A 15,947-nucleotide genomic window follows, 5' to 3' on the forward strand; every position below is an offset into this window, starting at 1 on the left:
ACACTTGGACACCTGATTTAAATGAACAGCGGGTTGCTGATTAGTTCACAAGTGGCAGGTGTGCTGAACACATCATTATAGAGACCGGTGGTTTGAGAACGCTAGGCTGCTGTATCATACAAATGAGACCGTTGGTGAAAAAGGCCCTTGGAAATCTAGGTCAAAATAAATAAAAAAAAAAATTTAAAAAACGATTCTCCAAGGAATTCCTTTTCCCACACTGTGCGTTCATAATAAGCCACATACAGGGTAGATGCACTTCAAATGCACTTTCATAACTCCTTTTTTAACAAAGGATTCCTCATTATTCATAAAACATGCTGACAGTCGAACACATAGGAATCTCGTGGCCAACGTTATGGATCGTGGTCCATAGTATTCCTGTAGTCTACACTACATTGTGGGTCCAACTCAATATGGCTAGGGTTTGTGCGTTTGTCAATCCGTTCATTGCAAAGGGCTCTTCTTTGCACGTGGGAATGAATTTAACTTTTGTCCTCCATCTTCTTCTTTCCTATCATCATGACTCTCTTGAGCTGCTCAAATGACACGAACATCACAACGTTCCACGAGCCCAGCCTTAGAAAAGAGGGCACGAATCTAAAGGGAACAAAAGAGGACAAATTAAACATTAGTTGGCCTGTCTGGGAGATACTTTCCACTAAAGAGCCCTCATAATGCTCCAAGGTTTTCCTTAGTAGAGTTCAGAGGTGGCTGCTGGGAGGAGCTATAGGAGGACTGGCTCATTGCAATGGCTGGAATGGAATTAATGGAATGGAGTCAAACACGTGGTTTCAATATGTTTGATGTGTTTGATACCAATCCATTCCAGCCATTACAATGAGCCTGTCCTCCTATATCTCCTCCCACCAGCCTCCTCTGGTAGAATTACAGTGTCAAGGTAACCACACAAAACAGCTAAATCAATGATATATCATTGAGGACTCTAAAGTGTAGAACTACATCCAAATTCCTTGTTCTATCAACAGACTGATGCTTGTTAAACCGTTAAGGAGGACACCGGTCTGTTTGTACAGTGTGTGTGACTGTTAGTGAGCTCACCCTTTGTAGAAGGCCGTGGGTCCCTCTTTGGTGGCCATGGTCCAGGCACAGTTGATGGCACTCTTATACTGGCCCGGCGGAGAGTTCATGTACCGTGTCTTCACCACGTCCACCGGAGAGGCAATGCAGGTGGTAACGAAGCCGGCGCCGAACGCAGACGCAAAATGGCACGGGAGGTTATCTGTGGGAAAACGGTCATCAAGAGCCCTTTTGAAACACTGTCACAAAGATATCAATGGGCACAGTTGTAAAACAGTAATGCAGGCACTAAAGTTAATGTTCAAGTAGTGCCATGCAGATACACTGTACTGTATAAGGCCTCTGTCTCAAGCCCAGCAGGAAATCCATATCTCTGGTTTATACCGCTTTGTTGTAAAAGGTGCAATAAAAAACCCTTTGGATAAGTGTTAGCCCGTTCACAATGTGTTATTCCATAGCTGGACAGAGCACTATGTACTCTGTTATCAGGCTTGCAAGACAAATGGAAGACAAAAGTGTGAGAGGGTGTGTGGACTTCTGTCCAGTCAGCTGTCTCGCTGTGACTGTATGCACCAATAGCACCCACTCACCCGATAACACGTTGTGCCTAAGAATGGCCTCCTTAATGAGGTCATAGGTCACAAGCTCTGTGCAGTTGACCAGAGCGTTCCTAGTGATGTTGGGTAGACAGCCTGGAGTGAACAAGAAGCAGGTTGGTTGGTTAATAACCCCAATCGTTATACCAGAATTAAACCACTAGTCTATCATTAGAAAAAGGCCCTAGAAAAATCAACAACATCCTGCTAAGCTTTACATTCAGATGCACTCAAGTTCTGTCCCACCTTGATATCAGAAACTTAGCAGCATATGCTCCGATTAATATCTGTACATCCCTGACATTGGATGAGAGTGACATACTGCCATAGGCAGCAATCTTTGTTTTTTTCTATGAAAACAGTTCCACTATGGACAAACACAACCAATGGGGCTCAAGGTTAGCGGCAACACAACCAATGGGGATCGGTGTTACTGGCAAATCAACCAATGGGGCCCAGGGTTGTACTGACTAACCTTTCCAGAGCCCGCGGATGCCCTCATGGTTGAAAATGTGTTTGTAGGCCTGCATCGTGCCCGTGTAGCGGCGATCCACCCCGGTCAGGTTGACCTGGGCCTGGAAGCGAACCTTCACCACGTCAGTGGGCTGGGCGAACGACACAGCCATGGCCCCCGTGGTACAGCCGGCCAAGATACGGATACCAATATTTGCAGCTTGGATAGGACAGGGGAAGAGGGGGTAAGAGGGTTTGTTAAGTACTGAAAGGATGATGATTGAGGTACTGTATGATGCTTCTTCTCTTGGTACAAAATATGTCATAGATCACAGATTATTATCTCTGATTAATAACTGTTTTTATCCTAATTTACTGTCTGCTCCGCCAGAGTAGAAGTTTTTGACGTTGTCGTAGAAGCCGATTCTGATGGAGGCAAAGCACATCTGTCTCTGTAGGCCCGCCACCAGACCGTTATACAGCGACCTGGGCCCCTCCGTCCGGATCATGGTACTGATTGTCCCAAACACACCCCTGTAGCGGATGCCCTTGGTAGCTTCCGACGCCACCTTTTCTCCCTGAATCTGGGGTTCACAAGTGTCAGTGTTAACGGAGGTCCGCACAAGAATCAGTGTTACAGGAGGTACCAGTAAAAATCGAACTATTCACAAGTAAACAAGATTGCAATGCCACAGTAAGAACTAAAAACAATGGTGTACCTACAATAGCCTCCACAGTACTCACAAGAGCTTACCTCGCAACACTTGTGAAAGCCACTCAACTAAGCTCTCATGACAGCAAGTGTAAATGTTACAGTGAACACTGGAGATGCATGCAGACAAGTTAACCAGCGGGTCAGACTCAAGTCTTCAGGGCTGGCGATGGGCATTGAACCAGTACCTGGAGTCTGACTTTGGCTGTATCCAGGGGAAAGGTGACCAGGTCAGCGATACAGGCCGCTGTCCCAGCACTCAGCAGCTTCACCCCCAGGGTAGGGGGTGTATCAGAGGGCTTCATTCCCACCATGGTCCCTGGTACTGCAGACAGTGAGGGAGGAAGAGAGAGGGATGTCAACACTGCCACATCTATGCTCTCTTACCATCCTTGTGATTTTGGAAAATGCTGTGTATACTTAGGAAATTGTTGAGTAAATATACCAATCAATTTGTTGATTCGGTTTCAAAGTACAATAGCCTGTGCAGTGTGTAGCCTATTGTTCTGGCAGGAGTAACTTAGTGATATTTGAAAACACATGACCTCATATGAACAACTGAACAGCACTGATTATGATAATCAAAACAATCAAACAGATCAAAAAACATCAGTGTTATATAGGGGTGGGTTGCACCAACATGGATTAACTCTTAAACTGGGTTAAATCAAGGTTTATTAACTGGGATAAAATCAAGGTCATTAACTAGGTTATATTAAGGTTTATTAACTGGGTTAAATCAAGGTTTATCTATTAACAACATTTTAAACCTAGTTTTAAATTAATCTTAGTTAAATGTAATCCTTCTAAACTAAGTTTAATTTTGTTCTTATTTTGTTCTTGGTTTAAATCTTGTTCCATTGTTTTAAAATCTAATTAAAATATAGATACAGGATTATTCTAAACTGGCCCCTGCAGGAGGTTTAAATTGATAAAATGTCAGTGTATGTGCTTTATTTTCAGTGTGATTAACGATTTTAGCTCATGGATACCATGTTTGTAAAAGTCAACTAGCCAGCTAACTAATTTGACCAAAAAGTGCAATTGGTTTTAATAGCCTGTATTTCAAACTCACTTTGCTAGCTAGCAATGACCAGTGCTGGTTTGTTTCCATATCAATAGAATGAGAATATATTGCTATGGTGAATGACATGTGTAACTACTCATAGTTTAAAGATTTAACCTTAGATTAACTAATGCAGGTTTAAAATTAAACGGTGCAACACATTAAATATAAACCTAGATTTACAAAACCTAGATTAGGTCTAATCTAAAAAGTATTTTAAACCATGTTGGTGTAAGAGTACTTACATTGTTATTAATCCAGTGGATTAAATTCCTTGTTTGACTAGGACGCGAGAGCCCAGATTATAGTCCCAGGGAGCCTGCCCGAACCCTGGAAAAAGAAGTCGTGCATCATATTTATTTGATTTTTTGCTGACTAGCCCCAGAGAGAGGCGTTGCTGTGTACAGGAACACGGGCCAAACCAAAGTCCACTCACTGTCAAGAAAGTCAATGTCCAAATCACCCCTACAGCCATGCACAGCTTCTAATATTTGTGAAAAACAACACATTTACCGGTACATTGCGTTGTAACTACATTGCAACATTTAACGGGAGTATTTCATTCATCCCAGGGCAGTGTGGCAACATTGACCACTCATTGTACCTTTTGTCATACATAGCTAGCTACCACAGAGTATCTGGAACCACTGGTCCCCTTTTACTCTGTTCATCCCACAGCTATCAGTAGACTTCCATGAACATCAGTAGTATCAGTAACACAAAGTTGGTGAAGGTGGGTTTACTGGATGTAATCATTCACCTCATTATACCAATATGTTGCTTATCTACAACATTTCTACCAATAACATCAGTAATGTGCAGGGGACCCATGGTACCAGTTGTCGAGAGGCTTGTCTAAGCTCTCAGCCAATAGGAGTTAGGGTGTGGAGGACAGGGGCTTAGGGTCGTAGAGTTTAATAGGCTAACAGCCAGATTCATGACAGTCTGTCAAAAGGACACTGGTGTTCCTGATGGAATTGTGACAGACCAGGTGAGATAGTTGGCTTTTTTGCGATTGGCTGCCTTTTGATAAAGGGGTTTAAACATACCAGGCTGCAGAGTTCAGTCTGGTTTAACCATGCTAGCAGCTATCTTAATTCTCTACAATAAGTTATATGTCACTATGAAAAATAGTAGTTTTAGGGGGGACAAATGTTTGAGCACGTGTTGGAATGGACTGACGTCCCAGAGCAGTTCAAATGGTAATGCCGGTACATGTGCTGCGAATAGTTTGCCTCTCGGTCAATATGCAGAGGTGACAGAGGTGGGAGGGTTGTGACGTGAACTAGGGACTAAAGGTCAAAGGGGGCTGATAAGAGTATTGCCTCACAGCAGGGTGTTTTCCTTCTCTAGCTCAGCTGCCTAGAAACGGTACCTTGTTATGTAAAAGACTTAGAAAAACTGACCCTGGGCCTCCCGAGTGGTGCAGCGGTCTAAGGCACTGCATCGCAGCGCTAGAGACGTCACTACAGACCCGGGTTCGATCCTGGGCTATCACAACCGGCCGTGATCGGGAGTCCCATAGGGCGGCGCACAATTGGACCAGCGTCGTACGGGTTAGGGGAGGGTTTGGCCGGGGGAGCTTTACTTGGCTCATCGCGTTCTAGCGACTCCTTGTGACGGGCCGGGCGCCTGCAGGCTGACCTCGGTAGTCAGTTGAACGGTGTTTCCGCCGACACATTGGTGCGGTTGGCTTCCGGGTTAAGCGGGTGGGTGTTAAGAGTGTGGTTAGGCTGACCACCCAGGGTCATGGTAAACACACAGGAATGAGAACTTGTTAAAGCAGGAAGTAAACAGAACATTATTGGTTAACATATTACCCCTGGACAAAACAGAGGAAAAACCGGTGATCTGAGTATGAACAGAAAATAGTCCTGAAAACAAGAGGGAATTGGGGACATTGTTTGCTACCATACATAAGGCTATGCGCCTATAGGCACTGGGATGAATGGTAAAAAAACAGCTAGAATCCAGCATCATACATTAGATGTTTATGATTTAATAGATCATCCAATTCTTTATCCTAACAACACAGAATCTTAATTAAGATCCAGTGTTCTACATCAGTTTCCCAAAGTCGTCCTGAATCTGCTGTGTAGTGCTAGGGCAAAAACCAAACTCTGTTCTACATTCGAATGACATTTGATCCATAATTTAGGGACATGATGCATTTGCTCAGGTCCTGGGATGAACCATATTACATAATAACTGCAGTAAAAGGAGGACAGAGAATGACGTATTAGCAGACCAGTTACAACTAGACGTCAGTTAAACGGTTCATTCAACCCAATCCATTACTACGCAGAGTTGTTAACGGATTAATCATTGCTAGATAATGTGCCCATATGCATTACAACGACAAGCTCTTATTGGTCAACCTGAACCACACCCCCAAACGTCTGCAGAGCAGCACAGCAGATAAGTGAGAGATTTCACAAACCACCTTCTCAAAACCCCTTTATGTGACAAAGTCTCTATTTCAGCATGTCTCTCAAGCTGACACTGTGCACCATTGTCAAAGCTGGAGAACTGCAAAGATGTAAGCCATTAACCCTTCACTTCCTTTTACTGAAAAGGTAGAAGACAGTGAAAGGTAGTGGCGGCATCAGAGACGGAAGTCAATGAGCTGAGTAGACCAGATCCAACTGCTATCGCATTGATGTCTATGGGAGAGCCATCCCCTTAAGAAGACAGGAACTGTCCATTTTTTCAATAGTACAACGGCCAGAGTGAACCATCTTAATTTATCCACCATCTTTGGTGGCATTGCAGGACATTGGGTCTGATTCTGTAACATTCTCTTCTTCTCCACCAGAGGGTGCTCTGGCTCCACCTCTACTGAGAGTACAACATTAGTAGCCTGGATTGAATCCATCCTGACATGCTACGTTTCAATGTTGAAAGGGAGCATATCAGTTTTTATCCCAGGCTACAGTATGAGCAACCCTAATTGATAAATCCCATAAAGAGACATAAGACATTTTTAATATGTAGCGTAGGACCGTTCATTCTACACTTTAATTAGTTGAAGTGGTACAGAACACTTAAAATCATGACCTTTGTACATGACACAAATTCATTCACATTGGAACAAAAAAAGACATTAAAAAACAGCAGTTCAAAACATTGTAAAAAAATTAATAAACCAGCTTTTTGAGTGGCAAAAAAAGGCAGAAAACATGCTTACGGAAGGATAAAGAAAAATGTTGTAAATGTTATTTTTTCCCATGATAAAACAAAGTGCATGTGCTCTAGTTGAAGAGACAAGTGAGCAGAACAGTTCAGTATGCAGGCTAAGCTACCACACAAAAATGAAATCGAAACAGTGTTTTCCTTAGTGAACTTTCAGAAGTACATCTCGAGTCTGATAAAGGTTTCATCACCACTTTTTAAGATTCATATTTCATTCCAGTGCAAGTGTGGGTTATCCTGAAGCGGCGGCAACTAATCTTCCCAACTCTAGAAGTACAGTCACTTCTTCATTGTAGCTAATGTATGCTGCCTGTCTAACCCATTGTTTCTAGTGTAAATTAGCGGCTAATAGATTAGCAGCGAGTACAACTGCACCACAGGTTGTGGTTAGTCAATTAGTCTAGCGGCTAATGAGTTAGCGGCTAACAGAACTCTACATTGACTGAGCTGTGTTCCTCTGAGACTGTGACAGGCCACTCCCTGGACTGGGCTGGTGGTCTGTAAGACCTAAACATCATGATACGTAGTAGTCTAACTGGTTTAGCGATTATTAGTAGTAACATGTATACATGACTTCATATAAAGTACAGCAAGCTCAGCTAATACATGTACTGTACATACACCACGGCTCTGCCTGAATTCCGTTTGAGGTCAAAGGTCAATAAAAACCTATTTTTTCCTTCCCTGGTCCCTCTGCTGAACAGAACCTTCTAACCCTAAAGATAAAACAGGTTGTTGACATCTGGTAAAATACATTGCTAAGAGCAGGTCGTTTTTTAAATTTTTACTCTTACAGTATCGTACACAAATGTTAGACTTTCCAGTTCCAACAGACTGTCATTCTTGTCACCCAACAAAGAATACTGGGTTTTTTCACGTTGTACATATACATGACAGACAGATAACTGTGTTTCCCTGTTTTCCGAAGCAGTCAAGCTACAGAGCCTGTCTCTGTGTAAATTCTCTCTCTTTTCCATTGAGGCATTAGCTACCCAGACAGGGAGATCTCATAGTCGCTAGTGGACAGTAGGGGGCACCCCACTTTCCTCACATTCTTGGCATTGGTGACACGTGCGGCCACCTCCACTGGCTTCTCGAAGTAAAGCACCAGGGCCTGCTCAGTGAGCACCGAGGCCAGGAACTGCTCAAAGGTGATGGCCCAGTCTTTATCTATGCTGGTGCTGTGAGGCAGCCCCCCATCTCTGCCGTGGGGCCCACCTCCGCCGTGAGGCCCGTTCCCTCCACCTCCACCGTGGGGCCCATTCTCGCTAAGCACCAGGACAGTGTCGTCATTAATGTCCTCGCAGTGTAGCTTGTCGTCGAGCTCATGGGAGCCGCCGCTGAGCACCGAGTAGGACGACATGGACGTGTCGTCTTTGGTCTCGTCGTCTGAGATGAGCATGGAGGACGATGTCCCTGTGTCTTTCGGGGACGAGTCCTCCAGCTTAATGTCCTCCATGGCGGACAGCTGCTCGCCCCCGCCGTCCCTCTTTCCGGGGCCACACGGCCTGGCCTGGCTCTCCTCCTGCTCCCCCTCTCCCTGGCCCCTCTGCTGGAAGACACCCCCAGACTTGGCCCCTCCATCTCTGGCTGGCCCACTGGTTTTGGCCTCCTCTGGGTCGTCCTGGTCCTCCTCCTGGTCCTTGGAGTGGCAGAAGAGCTTGCCCACCTCGCCCATCTCCAGCAGCAGGCTGGTGACTGTGGCCGTGGCGTGGTACAGCTCCTGCTCCTGGGCGTCCTCGCTGAACATGTTGTAGAGTGTCTTGCACAGCTCTATGAACTGGCTCTGAAGGAGAGAGAGCGCGAGAGAGGGGAAGACATACAGGTTAGCATGGGAAGGTAGAGGAGGTAGAATAATTGGCACAACACACTATATCATAGCATCACACAGCCACGTTTATCAATTAGATCCTAGCCTCCCTGGTGTGGACTCCACTGACTCCCCCTGGGGAGTTGGTGTGGTTCTTAATGCTCTTACCTGGTTGAGTTTGGGCAGATCCTTCATGTTGTCCAGTTTATTCTTGGTGCCCTGATTCCACAGCCTCAGGTAGTGGTGGTAGTCAGGGGTGTGCAGTTTCTTCACTGTAGAAGCAACAGAGGTGGCCGTTAAGAGTTAAAGCTAGCAGCCTGGCACGCTTTGACTATTTATAGGAGGCCATAACAACAGCAACAACTGATGTATGTGTTGTTGTCAAGGAGGCAGTGTTGAATGAATAAGAGAACACACACCAATATGTCCTCAATGAACTGAAGTGGTATGCAGGCATAGCTTGGGGACCATTTGACATGTGACACTTCCAGTTGCACTTTGAAACTGTTTAATTCTATTAGGAACTATTTCTTTAATGGGAATTTTATCGTCTGGAAAATCAGTAAGTATATCGTCCCTAATCAGCAACCGTAGACATTTTTGCTCCAAGAAAACATGTATTGCTGCTTCCCCTTTTCAACATTTCAACCCAGAGTTTTGAGATGTGTGTGTGCGTGGTGTCAAATACTTTTAAGATTGCAGTTAGCTAAGACAGAAAGCAAAGGACATAAAATAAATAACTTGTGTACTAAATTAACAATTGAAATGATTACCCATCTCTTGAGGTAGGCTAGGAGCTTGATATCGTCTGTCTGCCTGTCTGCCTGTGTCCGTCTGTGTGCATTTTAGGGATTCTGTTCTAGTAACAAGATGGCCTTAGAATGCTATGGTTGTAACGTTCTGAGAACGTTTTGGGGGGCTAGAGTACTTGGACATAGAATGAATGCTACATTCTAATACCGAAAAGCACAACTATTTCATGCTTGTGTTCTTGAAGGTATAAAGAGTAGAGGAGGACAGGGAGAAGGTGAGGAGGGAGAGAGGAGAGAGAGGAGGAGAGAGCGAGGAGGTCGGAAGTGAGAGAGGTGAGGAGAGGGAGAGCGAGAGAGGAGGTGAGGAGAGGAGAGCGAGAGAGGAGGTGAGAGAGGAGGTGAGAGCGAGAGAGAGCGGAGGTGAGGAGGCCATACCACCTCCACAGCCCCAGCTCTAAAGACCAACGACTGCACCTGAATGATCAGCTGAGAGCCCAACCCTCCTTGCCCTCTCTGTGAGTAGTAGCACCAGGTTTGGAGTCAATTCCATTTCAGTTTAGTCAATTCAGGAAGTAAACTGATATTGGAATTTTTGTTTACTTCCTGAATTGAAATGGAATTGACCCCAACCCTGTTAGCTACAGCTAACTTGCTTACAGTGGGAGGAGTGTGTTCTTGAGGTACAGTAAATAAAGGCCTTTGCACAATTTCTTTCAAACTGGCAACAGGAACAGTAGACTTTGTGGCTTAAGGTATTATAATTTAGATTTGAGCCTGTACAAACAAGGGATAGATACTCATGTCTCATAACTGTTTTATAGCAGTGCGTACCTTTCTCAGTCTTGAACGTGACCCTGACGAACCCGTCATCCTTCTCGCTCTTGCACTTGGGGTCAAGGCCTGGAGGAAGGGAAGGGTCAAGAGTGCAAAGGTCAAATTACATGTCAAAAGGTCAAAGGTCACATCAGGAAGTCATCTGAAGGAAAAAAATTACGTGACAGAGGTTGAAATAGGTTGATGCATGCCATGAGTGGAGTGTGTCTGACTGTGATTGAGGGCACATAGGGCTCTGGTCAACAGTACTGCACTATATAGGGAAGAAGGTGCCATTTGGGGTGAAAACATTGTGTGTAACCTCTGGCATGTTGATGAGGACATGGCCTACCATTGGAAGTTTCTGGAGTGATGTCCTCAAAGAAGTACTGGGTGGCCTCGAAGGCAGAGTCTGGCTCCTCCTGCTCATGGGCCACCTCTAGTAGGGGACAGGAAGGGACAACATCAACATTTTGGTCATTATCATTGTTATTCTAATTGATAGCATTTATATAGCGCTTTTCCAGACGCTCAAAGTTGTGTAAGGGCGTTATCATAACGCTTCAAACATTGCAGTTGAAAAAGACATCACACATCCCAATGTTTGATCATAAGTCTGAAATCAATGCCTTTATCAGTCATTTCTGTATCCTCTTCCTCCTTTCTCGCTCAACATCTGTTAGTTCTCAACATATTATTGTGATACCGTGCCAGAGACAATGTTTACATGTTTCTTTGTGGCTGGCACAGGAAGAAAAGCAAACCACAGCATTCCGAGAACCAAAACAATAGCTGCTTCAGGCTTTGCTGTTACACATGGAATTAACGCCAGCTGAGCCATGAAAGCTCTTCTGATTGAGAGGTAGATTTACAGCCCAGTTAAAATACTGGTGTGTGTCTAGAGAAGGGAAGCGTCGGTTGGTGCTCCATATGCTCAACCAAGCGAGGGAGAGAACAAAACAAGCCTTCTTACATTTTTGATTTTCTCCTTCCTAATTTTTTACAGTAAATAAATCCAATCCCCTATCCTCAAAACACCCTCCCCCTCACTCAGTTATCAGTATATAAGGAGTATACATTTCCCTCTGGACTTCTTTTCCTCTCTGTGAACAGTACACACACACACACACTTACCAGGCATCACATGCATCTTGTAGAGGAGCTTTAGTTTCTCAGTCAGGTCCCCATGGCATAGAACACCTGAAATACACCAGACGCTATCATTGGTCAGAACATTTCATTATGTCTATATAGACTTAATATCCATTTTGACCAGTTGCTACAATCATTCGTCAACTTCTTTTTGCAACAAAGATGTTGAGGACACACATTGCAAAATAGATACACCCCTCACCCACCTCCACCCCCACCAATACTCACTCAGTCCACTAATAAACTCCCGGAAGTTAATCAGAGAGTCTCCGTTATGGTCCAGGAGCCTGAAGAAGCGCAGGGCCAGGGGGTCTGCATGGGCCCCGTTGGCCCCGTTGGCAGGGGCCCAGGGGAAGAGCAGGGAGAACAGCCCCCTGAACTGCTCCAGGTCGATGCGGTACTGCTCCAGGTAGGGCAGGCTGGGGTCGTGGCGCTCCGTGGGGTTGCTGCCACCCGTGCTGCCCCAATAGCAGCTGGTCAGGTGTTCCGCCTGATAGATGATAGAAATAGATTCAACAGGGTTTAAATTAGAATTATATAAATATATTACATTTATATAGCAGTTTTCTATAAAGTATAAAGAAGCGAGATGAGGTGGAATGAGACCGAATGGTGATGCCTATGCTAAGGGGGAAATGTGGTCGCGCACGGTGAGGAAATGCACAGATGCCGCTGAATTGCTTTGCACAATGTTCTAATGGATATGTACTTGATTTCAACAGAGAACAAGTGTAGAATGTAAACATTGCATCATGCTATGTTCTTCATGCTTTACAGATTTTCCTAAAAAAACACAACCTTGGGTATTATAAGTCCTCTACTTCCCACTTCTCATATCTTATACCAACACCCCTGACCATTAGAACTGTGCTGAAGACTCATCTGTCTTTTCTCCATGTCCTCTAACAGAACTGAGCAGTGAGCGTACGTTGTGTTAATGGATGAAGAGTAAAATGCTGTTGCCAGGGTTTTAGCTATGTGTCTCTATGGATATTAAGTCCCGGCTCCAATTATAGCCCATAATTCAGCGTTGCCGTGGCAGCATGGCACTACGTGAGAGCTAGGAGAAATGAGACACCCTGCCAAAGAGAAAGGGAGGCTGAGGAAAAGCAATACAGGAAGATATGAGTTCCTTTAAGTTCCTATTGGTTAGAGGGAAGTTCCTTTAAGTTCCTATTGGCTACAGTAGTTTGGCTGTCACTCTAACCTTGAACAGAACGTAAAGCTCCTCCAGTTCGTCGATGCTGAAGGCAGTCTCTGTGACAATGGTTCTGACCTGAAAGAGAACAGAGGATTTAGGAGCTGTGTGAGGAGATCAGTACTAACCAGCATTGAATACAATCAGTAACACACACTCCTCAACCTCTAAAAACAGCCCTGAGAGCAGTAACAATGGCTTAAAATGACTTGAAATCCTCCACAGCCAACATCTGATGTACCATACAGTGTGTGTGATAGCAGGGGTCTTTACCACGTTGCGTTTGGTGGTGTCCTCGATGGTCTGAATGACCCTTAGCCTCTGTTTGAAGCGCATCTGCTCGATCACGTCCGCCCGGATGGAGCCAAACTTCTACAAACAGCCACACGGGACAGAGAGAGAGAGAGAGGTCAACACTGCTGCTATCCCACGGCTGGGATATCCACTGAGACTGCATAATCACCAGCCAGAGTAAAGGTCAAAACAGAGCGACAGTTCTACCAGTGAATACACTTGGGTCTAGGAAGCGGGGTTGGGCTGAATTCCATTTAAACTCGATTGACTGAATTGAAATGGAATTGACCCAATCTCTGGCAGAATGAAGGAATGATTGAATGACGGGTGGATGGCCCTGGTCATGGTGTGGAGACCCACCTCGTAGGAGCTGCGGACCAGCTTGAAGATGTCCACCTCTGGGTGGGGCTCCCCATCGTCTGTCAGCAGGGAGTGGAGGTGGGGGATGGGGGGCAGGGTGCTGTCCTTATTGGTCACGCTGTCCAGGTACCTACACACACAATGGACGTTTCAAGCATATTCCTTGAGCAAAGGCTTCTCTATGAAAAGGTTATTTAAATAAATCACAACCAAATCATTCATATCGTCAAAGAGTTTTTCAATATAACGTTTTAATTGAGTTCTCCGCAAAATAAGAAGCGTTGTTATTGCTCAGTGTTTCAAAACAAGATGAAAATCTCTCGTGTCACATCCACCAATACAATTTGACCTTTGACCCCTGACTCATGGGGTCTGCTCTGAGGGAAAAACTAAAGTAGCATGACTGACCAGCAAACCCATGTTGAATGACCTAATTAGTTATGGTTAGGATTAAGGTCAGGACAAAGGTTAGGGTTTTAGTTTAGTTTCAGGTTAGGTTCAGTGTTCCAGTCATGGGTTGGCCTACCAGTCATGTCCCTTTAGTCCAGGGCTGTTCCAATTCTGGTACTGCAGGGCCAAAACACTTCTGGTTTTCATCAGACCTGGGGCACCAGGTGAACACAATTAACTACCAGGTAGAAACAAAAATCAAGAAGTGTTTCTGTCCTCCAGGATCGGAATTGAAAAGCCCCTCGTCGGTCCGCCACCCCCCCGTCCTCACCTTCCCAGCACGGTCATAGCCTCTCCGTCGTCCTTGGCCTCCAGCAGCTGGTGGATGTTGGCGTGTAGCACGCTGAGCGCCAACTGGAAGATGACCTTGATGCCCTCGTAGAAGAAGCAGTCGACCACCACAACGGCGCTCTCGAAGGGCATGACACTGAGGAACAGGGTGAGGAACCAGGAGAGGGAGATGGTGGAGATGACTCCCAGGTCCTGCATGCAGTCGTAGAGTTCAGGGACGTACTCCCTGGCCAGCTCCTCAAATACACCCTGGTCTACCAGAGCCCCTGGAGGAGAAGGAGAAGCGGGAGGGGAGGTTAGAGAGACAGACTCTTGGAGAGAGACAGCCCACGAGAGAAACAGAAAAAGAGGCCTAAGCATACACTGATACACTAAGAGGGAGAGTGATGCCAACAGATATGCACACAGACATAAAACAGACACACTGAGACAAAGTTAAAACACAGAGGCAAAGTCTGCCAAAAAGCCACCAATTGCCCTACTACAAGCCTCATTCCAGAAGCTTCCAACTGACCTACGACCCTGGTGTTGTAGTAGTCAGGCAGCATCCTCTCACACAGAGCCACCAGCAACCAGAAGGCCTCCTCCTCCTTAGCATACAGCAGCAGCACCGACGTCACTATGTTCATGGCCTAGGAAGAAGAACCAAGATTATTAATAATAATAAATTCAACTTCTATGGCGCTTTTCTTTACAGAAAGAATCTGAAAGCGCTTCAAAAAGCAAAACAAACAAGAATAAAATAAAACAGCTATGTGACAGAGTAGGTCTGGACTCCAGTTTTTAGCCAGAGTTTAACGTTGTCAGAGTTTCAAGCTGCCAACAGATGGACCGGCAGTCAAGAGGGAACCACATGGCTTGGACCCGCGAGGGGAACCATGATAAGGGACCCACAGGGGAGTCAGGACAGCTAGAGGTGGCAAACTAATATGGGACTTGACCATTTATAAAACTGAAGAGCAGTGTGAATGTTTGTGTAGTAAAATAAGTGTGTGTGTGCGCAACAAGCTCTCACGGTCTCACTGCAGAATCAGACGTTTGTCCATAAACACAACATTTAGAACAGGGGTGTCAAACGTACGGCCCGCGGGCCGAATCAGGCCCGCAAACGGGTTTAATCCGGCCCGCGAGATGATAAAAAATAAATAATAATAATAATTTTGTAAAGTATAAAAATGCGCTGCAATTTTTCAATAAACTGCTGTTCCAATTGCGTCCACTGGATGGCGCAATATCAATTGTGTTAAGCAAGCAAACTGTTTATACCGGGGCAGAGCAAGTAGGTCAAGCACGTGCAGCCAATGAGCTACTTTGTTTTGCCCGCGATATTTATTACGGCTTCTACTTTTAACATTATGTGCTTTGGCACCCTCATTGCCCCAATATGTCTCTGTCAAAAAAGAGAAAAGTGGACGCAGAGTGCAGAGTGTTCCAAGAAAAATTGTCATCCTATTTATGCTGAAAGAATATAACCTTCGTCGCCACTATGTGAGTCTTCATGCCGACAAATATGACAACTTTCAAGGACAGCGGAGATGAGAGAAGGTGAATGAACTGTTGGCGGGTCTGAAGAAACAGCAGTCTGTGTTTACTCACAGCCGAGACATCAGTGACGCTGCAGTGAAAGCTAGCTACCTCATTGCTAATGAAATCGCAGTGGCTTCAAAACCATTTAGTGAGGGTGAATTTGTAAAAACATGCATGATGAAGGCAGTGGAGATTGTGTGTCCTGAAAAGCGGCAGGCTTTTGCAAATATCAGCCTGACA

The 15,947-nt window shown here is 45.2% G+C and overlaps 2 protein-coding genes across 3 annotated transcripts in view; both read right to left on the bottom strand.

The window, feature by feature from the left end:
- Nucleotides 1–194: 194 nt before the first annotated feature.
- Nucleotides 195–4,221, bottom strand: ucp1 (uncoupling protein 1). Its single transcript, XM_041843240.2, has 7 exons — nt 4,114–4,221; nt 2,991–3,127; nt 2,467–2,674; nt 2,113–2,310; nt 1,632–1,733; nt 1,063–1,243; nt 195–600 (listed from the first exon to the last, which is right to left on the bottom strand). The coding sequence occupies exons 2-7, from the start codon at nt 3,114–3,116 to the stop codon at nt 486–488; spliced, it is 930 nt and encodes a 309-aa protein (XP_041699174.1). The 5' UTR covers nt 3,117–3,127; nt 4,114–4,221; the 3' UTR covers nt 195–485.
- A 2,646-nt stretch (nt 4,222–6,867) lies between these two features.
- The window catches only part of tbc1d9 (TBC1 domain family, member 9 (with GRAM domain)), a 37,651-nt gene continuing 28,571 nt past the window's right edge, over nt 6,868–15,947 (bottom strand). For both annotated transcript variants that reach the window (XM_041843241.2, XM_045206337.1), the window contains 11 exons: nt 14,695–14,812; nt 14,161–14,446; nt 13,440–13,569; nt 13,059–13,157; nt 12,795–12,863; nt 11,816–12,077; nt 11,570–11,635; nt 10,788–10,874; nt 10,454–10,522; nt 9,039–9,142; nt 6,868–8,846 (listed from right to left, as the gene is read on the bottom strand). In XM_041843241.2, coding sequence (XP_041699175.2) covers nt 8,049–8,846; nt 9,039–9,142; nt 10,454–10,522; nt 10,788–10,874; nt 11,570–11,635; nt 11,816–12,077; nt 12,795–12,863; nt 13,059–13,157; nt 13,440–13,569; nt 14,161–14,446; nt 14,695–14,812 — 2,088 coding nt within the window. In that variant the 3' untranslated portion in view covers nt 6,868–8,048. The remainder of the gene's footprint in view (nt 8,847–9,038; nt 9,143–10,453; nt 10,523–10,787; nt 10,875–11,569; nt 11,636–11,815; nt 12,078–12,794; nt 12,864–13,058; nt 13,158–13,439; nt 13,570–14,160; nt 14,447–14,694; nt 14,813–15,947) is intronic.

This window comes from Coregonus clupeaformis, chromosome 22, assembly GCF_020615455.1.
Source record: "Coregonus clupeaformis isolate EN_2021a chromosome 22, ASM2061545v1, whole genome shotgun sequence".
Lineage (NCBI taxonomy): Eukaryota > Metazoa > Chordata > Actinopteri > Salmoniformes > Salmonidae > Coregonus > Coregonus clupeaformis.